Source organism: Alligator sinensis, unplaced genomic scaffold (assembly GCF_000455745.1).
Source record: "Alligator sinensis unplaced genomic scaffold, ASM45574v1 scaffold487_1, whole genome shotgun sequence".
Lineage (NCBI taxonomy): Eukaryota > Metazoa > Chordata > Crocodylia > Alligatoridae > Alligator > Alligator sinensis.
Window position 1 is genome coordinate 1,045,351 of NW_005842301.1, and position 7,449 is coordinate 1,052,799.

At 55.8% G+C, this 7,449-nt stretch overlaps 1 protein-coding gene across 1 annotated transcript in view; it reads right to left on the reverse strand.

Moving 5' to 3' along the window:
* Window positions 1–5,546, reverse strand: part of TWF2 (twinfilin actin binding protein 2) — a 106,763-nt gene extending 101,217 nt beyond the window's left edge. The window contains exon 1 of the mRNA XM_006028267.3: window positions 5,478–5,546. Within this exon, the coding sequence (XP_006028329.1) occupies window positions 5,478–5,502 (25 nt within the window). The 5' untranslated portion in view covers window positions 5,503–5,546. The remainder of the gene's footprint in view (window positions 1–5,477) is intronic.
* Window positions 5,547–7,449: the final 1,903 nt, after the last annotated feature.

Here is a 7,449-nt window from a genome sequence, read left to right on the forward strand (position 1 = left end):
CCCGGACCTGCCAGCGGCACACTGCTGCCAGTTATGAGTTGGCGGGATTGGCCGCAGGGGTCGCTGACTGTCCACTGTGGGGGGCAAGGGCCCCCCTGACTCAGGAGGCACCAGTCACCTGTGATGGGGTGGGTGGATGTATGATGAGGTGTGTGCGTGTGAGATGGGGTCGGGGTTTTGGGGGGGGAGGGGGTGAGATGGGGAAGGTGGGTGTGCAGGTATGATGGGGGAGTGTGCATGTATAATGGGGGGGTATATGATGAGGTGTGTGCGCGTTTGCAGCATGATGGGGGTGCGTGTGCATGATGTGTGTGTGAAATGGGGTGTGGCAGCTTGTGGGTGGTCATAGGGTATGTTGGGATGTTGTGTGGCATTTGTGGGGTGCGGGAGTGTGTCCTCTCCTGCAGTCAACCCAGGCAACACTGTGGTGTGGGTATGTGGCATTTGTGCGGTGTAAGGGAGGATGGGATGGGTGTGGGGGACCCGACCCCCCGGGCACAGCAGCAGGAGCTTGGGGCACTAATGCCCAGCTCCAACCGGCACTGCACATGGCAGCAAGAAACGCAGTCCCCCACCAGGCAGTCTCTATTGCTAGCACTCTCTGCACTCCCACATGGGAGGGAAGCCCCAGGAACTTGAGCTAGCTGCCTTCCCTGCCCCGCCCCAGGTTCCTGTGCCTGGGGCTTCCCGCCCCTGTCGGGTGAGTGAGGGGAGCAATAGAGATTGCCCGGCAAGGGCTGCACTCCTCGCCACAATGCACAGCACTGGCCAAAGCCAGGCACCAGCATCAAGCAACCCCCCCGCCCCGTTGCTGCTGCTGCTCCTGCTGCGTGCCACGGGGAGAGTGTGAGAGGGCCCACATACCGCCCCCCACCCTCCCTCACACTCTCACCCGGCCCAGGTGAGCTTCACACTGATGCCACCCCCTTGAGCACAGGCTCTGCACTGCTGCCAGACCTAGCCCCACACTCCACGCTCCTGCCCAGCTAGAGCCCTGCGGGCCCCCCCGCTTCCATACTTTTTTGGAGGGACTGGGACGCTGAGGAAGCCTGCAGCAACAGCCCCACCCAGTGCTAGTGGGGCCAGGCCCTTCTGCCCACGAGGGTGGAGGCAAGGCATGATAGAGTATGTTGGGGGTGGGTGTAGGCACCTCACTCCCACCCTCACGTGCAGAAGGGCTGAGCAGGGTACAATTCATTGGTGGGCACTGTCAGTTGGATTAAAGTGCCTAGCGGGCCAGATTCAGCCCACGGGCCATTTTTTCCCGCCCCGATGTAAAGGATAGTATATGAAATATAACGATCAGGTCTAGGAAGTGGATGCCTTTGCTACCTACTTGCTTCCCCTCTTTGGTATTTACACCTGTCAATAGCTAATTTCAGTATTTCATTCCAGAAATGTTCACAGGGTTACCGGTTAACAGAGCTTTACAGGACCTTATTGACAGTACTGCATGCCATTTTGAGTAACAAAGGACAAGCAAACAACATTATGCCTGGATTAGGTACCAAGGGTTCCTTTCTGCTTCCTGAAGTTTCTTTGCAAGATGGTAAAAATAGCAGATCAGTGAAACAGATGGGAGATTTTGCCATGGCTGCCTTCAAATTTCAACTCCTTTTTTTTCATTCACTGACACCTTTACATGGATTACCCTAATCCTGTACTTTAACTTCCACAGAACGGTCCACACATAGTTGAACCAAAACCTAAGTAAAGATGAAGTTGATATCACTGAAATTTCAGCTAGACTTCAGTGGGAAAGAAAGAAAAAAAGCAAACAACCAGATGCCTTCTTTGCAGAAAGGGAAAAGGTTCCTGATAGGGCTGCATCAATAGAAATTTTTTGGGCCAAAACCAATGGCCGATTTTTGACAAGCTATATGGACTGATCCCGATCTGACTGCCAGGCAGCTTGGAGAGCAGCATCCAGCTGGCAAATCTGTTGTGGGGGAACAGGCGAGGGAGGAGGGCCCCCAAGGTGAGGGAGGGAGTGCGGCTGAGGCAGGTGCTGCCCAGCTGGGGTGGGGCATGGGACAAAGCCACACCTTTTCCAGGGGGGCAGCTCCTGCTGCTACATGCACCCCAGGAGCGCACAGGGGGACATGTGCTCCCTGGATCTGTGCGCTGGGCAAGAGTGGGCTGCTGCTGTGGGCTGAGGCTGGCGCTGGGCTCTTCCCAGCGGGGGGCTGGGCCATGCGGCACTTGGGACAGGTGGCAACAGTGCTGGGAGGGGAGCTACAGTGAATTTTGGGGTGGCTGTAGCCCTCCCCCTGTTGCCCCCCACTCCCAGCACTGCCGCTGACTGCCACAAGCGCAGCCCCGGCCCAACCCCTCTGCCAGGAAGAGCTTAGCACAGCTCCGGCCCCAGCCCACAGCAGGAGCCCGCCCTCACTCTGTGCGCGCCCCAGGAGGGCATGGGAGGGGTGCGTGCAGCAGCAGGAGCTGCCACCCCCCACCCCCCATGTCCCCTGGACGAGCTGCGTAGCTCCATTCTGTGCACCGCCCCACCCTAGCTATGCAGTGCTTGCCTCGGCCTTACTCCCTCCCTCACCGCAGGGGACTCAGTCTGCCCCGCCCAAGCCCCTTCCCTCCCCCTTTCCCTTCCCCCACAACAGACTTACCAGCCCAATGCTGCTCTCCATGCTGCCAAGCTGCACTCCCGGCCACCACCTGCGTGCTGCGGCTGCGCGTATGCACAAGGCATTTATCAGCAACATTACCAGCCACATCAGCAAGAAAAAGCCAACTGCTGATAATGTCAATTTTCCTTATATTGGTGCTGATACAATATAGGACCAATGTATCGGTGCACCTCTAGTTCCTGAGATTATGACTCACACTGCAGAGCTAAACATATTATTATGAAATAACAGAGCTGAAGAGGAAAAGCTAAAAATATTTCAGATTGACAAACTTACTAATGAACGTGTTGCTGAGCAGTAAAACAGGAGTGCAAGAAATATGCAGGAAACAACCGTACTTATTTTGTATATCATCCTAGTAGATACAGAATGCCTACAGCAGGGATGGGCAAAATTTGGCCCGCGGGCCACATGTGGCCCAATAGGCCATTCTGTCCAGCCCACAGGGCCCCTAAAAATATTTAGAAAATTAATATTTATCTGTCCTTGGTTCCTGTCAAAAATGACAGGAACCAGGGGCAGTAGGACCCAGGGGAAGCCCTGCTGGGGCTTCTGGCCTGGGACCATGTGGCTCCTTGGCTGCACCTGCACAGGAAACTCAGGTAAGGGGGGGAAGAGGGGGGAAAAGGGCAGGGGAGGACTGCAGGCAGGGAATGAGCTAGTGCTGAGCGTGGGGGAAAAGCAGCCCCTCTCCTGCCCTGTGGCTGGCGCTCCCTGCTGCGTCCACTCACAGTCTGTGTGGGGGGAAAAGTGGCCCTGCCCCTGCCCCGTGGCCAGTGCCCCACACTGCAGCCCCTCGCAGCTGTGTGGGGCTGCCTGTGCCTGCTCATAACAGCCCCATGTGGGCTGTGAACTGCTGCAGCAAGGAGTGCGGGCCATGGGACAGGGGAGGGGCCACTTCTCCCCCCGCCCCGCATTCAGCACCAGCTTGTTCCCTGCCAGCGACAAGGGGGTCGGGGCTATGTGCTGCCCTGCCTGTACCGCAGGGTTGAGGGGGGCACTGGGAGAGGGCGTGGGGCCCACACCAGTGTCCCAGGGCCAGCGCTGGCAGGGCCCAGAGCAGGGCAGCAGGAGTACAGTGGTCCCAGCTTGCAGGGGCTCTACGGAGCCGGGCCAGCTCCCCCCCACCCCCTGCTGGTGCAGCCCAGCCCAGCTCCACAGACCCCTGCCAGCCTGTGCCCTGCTCTGGGCCCTGCTGGCACTGGCCCTGGGACATTGGTCCCAAGACATTGAGACATTGGTCCCAAGATGGTGATCTGGGGGCAGGGCACCTGTCAATGGGTTGGGCTACCCACGTGGCCCTTGACAGCCTGACAAAACCAGGTAAGCTGCCTTCCACCCGAAATAATTGCCTGCCCCTGGCCTACAGGCTCTACAACAGAGGTTGCCCACTCTGTATATTACCCACTACAATGTAGAAAAGAAAATCCTAGAGGTACAGCAACATCTGCAGGACCCTGTAAGAGAGATGCCACTGCAAGTCTCTCAGTTTTATAACAGAAATGATATCGTATACGTCTATCAGGAGTGAAATTTTCTTAACCACTTTAAAACTGAACTGGACACATTTACGGAAAAGATGGTGCAATGGGACACGCAGTTCTGGTTTAGAATCAGTTGATGCAATGTGGAGCCATGTGTTTGCAGTCCTAAGGTTCAATTGGTATGGAAAGTGTTTGGTCATTCCTCAAGACTTTGCTAGTTTCCAGCTAGGACCAGGAAGGAATCTGTTTTCCTTCACGTATGCTACTGGCTTTGGGAGTATGGGATAGGAACAGACATTTCACCTTCGTCTGCAGCATTAGTATGTTGGCTACAGCTAAGCCTGTAGGTTTTTCACTGGGGTGCACTGGTGTATTTGACAGCCCTTTTGCTCAGGGCCACGTTAATCACTAAATTTAAGAGCAGGAAAAAGTTTTTTGCCCAGGGTCAGCCCATAGCCTTGAACCAAAGGCTTTTTCTGCCTTCCTCTGTAGTATGGACCAAGGTCCTTTTCCATGATCTTCTGCATACATATGGACCAACTACATCCCTACTGTTGCAGACGCAGGGCACTGGCAGTGGTCCTGTCGCCCCTGCTCTTATCTGATACGTATGATATGCTCTTGGTGTTCCAAGAACTGTGCCTTGAAGGCGAGTGTGAAGCCTGCAGTGGTGCTTTGGGGGATTCTGTGTGTTAACAACTACCCACCATCACACAGGACAGGACAGGGTAGATCAGAAGGCCCCTTCCAGTCTAATAGTCTTATCTGCCCTAGAAGAGTGATTGGATGCCAATGCAGTCTATGCAGGTGGCACTTGGATTTCAAGTGTTTTGGCACAGGAGCCATCTTTTTTGTTCCGTGTTCACAGGGCTCCTAGGAAAATGGGGTCCACAGCGGCAGTTTCCTCGCTCTTACAACATAAGCAGCAGAGGAAGCTGGCTGCAGGAAGGAGGGCTCCCTCGGCCGCACAAACTCTCGGTGCAGAGCTAGGTGCTAGCAGAGGTTGTACCACGATACACGGCGCTGGGAAGGCGAGGGCTGCGCCGGGCAGAGGAGTCGCCGACGGGCTCAAGCATCCCCTTGGCGAGACGCTTCAGGCGCCTCCCGCCCCGCGGCCGCAAGTGGAGCCGCGACCGGGGAACTTCAGGGACGGGGCTCGCTCCCAGGAGGCGGCTCAGGGACAGCGACAGGGCGCCGCCGCCCCCGCGGCCTCACGTCTCAGGGCCGGAGGGAGCTGGGGAAGCTGCTGCCCAGCAAGAAGCCACAGGGGCGGGGCGGGCGGCGGCCCGAGCCCGGGAAGGCAGCCCCCGAGAGCCCCGAGGCGGCGCGCGAGGAGCTCCCCCACCCTTACCGTGGATACCGGTCTGGTGAGTCATGGCTCCGCCGCGCCGCGATCAGTCCCGGCAGGAAGCGCTGCGGCCCGCTCGCCGGCGGCTGGACTGACAGAGAGCGCCGGGGAGCACCTGGTGACAGCCAGACCCGAGCCCTGTGTCCAGGCACCGCAAGCACAGGGCGCCGCAGTCCCATGCAGCCGCCAGCTCTCCAGCCCCAGGGCCCTCTGGTAGCGACGCAGGTCCCAATCTTAGGCGACAAGTCCGCTTCTGATCCGAGCCCACGTGCAGTGATTAAGTTTGTGTGGGGCAGCAACCCCAAATCCAGCGCTTGAGAACCCTTCTTAGATCAGGCTACCAGTGTATTAGTGTTGCCTGACATTTCGGCGGGGGCGTCAACCTGTGCTGTGAAGCTAAAGTAAACTAGGAGAAATATTTAGCTGTGCCTTTAGCAGAACCCAGAAATTCTTCTACTGGCAGCACTAGAAGGTCTTCACTGCATTAAGGCTTGTAAAAACAAAAATGTGTTAGCATCCCAAGCCCTCTTACAAATAGGCCTCAATGATGTTGTTCTGTAGTCTTGGAAGCCTCTCTCCATGGCCCCCTCACGTCCCAAAGGGACCCTTCAAGTTCATTCCTCTGCTGGTTAGCAAAATAACCTCTGGCCTGCGAGACCTGGAAGGCTTTTTGTGTCATAGCCACACCTTGCAGCACTGGGACTGGTTTGGGGCTTCTCTTGCAGTTATATTCAGACCTCCCCTGCCCCAGCACCTGGTTTGGCTCCTCTGCATCCAGCTGAGTCAACCTAATCAGAAATAGTCCTTTGAAACACCCTCTACTTTTAAGTGCCAAGCAGCCTTTCCTGCTTGTGCCTGTATTAAATGTCGCTGAAATCACTAACATAATGAAGGGGAGGTGAGGGGGTGGAAATGGGGTGCTAGCCCTGAGCACTCAGCCATGGCGGGGAGGGTGCAAAAATAGCAGCAGCTGTTCTGCCGGCCCAACTGCTGCTCTGCCACTGGTAGCACAACTAATGGCACTGCCCCATGCACAGCTACCACCAGGATGCTCAGGCACCCAATTATGCCTTAGGTCATAAGACTTGACTTCCTTCTCCCACAGGAGCTTTTTTTACACAGATATTATTTCAGAATCCTGGAAAGAATGCTTTTCTAATAAGGCCTTCCCTGTGACTGCAGGTGGCTAGCATCTCTCAGGAGGCATCTCTGGTCAGCTAACTGGCCTTGCTTCAGTGCTGGCCTCCCTGCAGACTCCTGAGCTGATTTTTTTTCTAGCACCATATGGTTATACAGCTGGTGCCTTTTCACTTCTTTTTATCTCCTTTATGCCGACTCCTGCTGTGTCACTGCTGGTTTCTATTTCCAACTACTTCTACGAGACTGTTGGTTGATCTTCCCCTGGCTGCCTTCATCCACTGACTTACAGTAACGTCTAACCCTGATTATTATATATCACACATTACTCTTTACATACAAAGTACTGCGTCTGCTTGCACCTGTGAGGCTTCTGTCCAGGGAGGACCGCTCACCATCAAGGCTGCCACCCAAGTCCAGATTTGGCGCTGTGGGGACTGCGGCTTCCAGGTTCCTTCCAGTGACGGCCAGGTTGAGGAGAGCCTGCAATGTGAGCAGAGCCTCCTGGTGGTGTCTTTCAGGGAACAGGCAAGAGGAGGTGGCGAGGCTCGGAAGCATCCTCTGCCATTGGGCATTCATCGATTCAAGGCTGGAGGACGTAGCGGGCAAGGCTTTTAGCCATAGTCCAGGCCTTCCCAGAACTAAGCAACAAAATTGAACAGAGTGCTTTCTGTGGCACTGGGAGATGCGAGTGCTATGATTGGCACTAGGCAAGCAAGGGACAGCAGTTTCCCTATAAGGAATGTGGCTGGCACAGTACCAGGGGATTGCTGCACCACAAAGAATGCTTGGCACAGGGCCAGAGGATTGGACAATTTGGGATAAGAGAAATTACAAA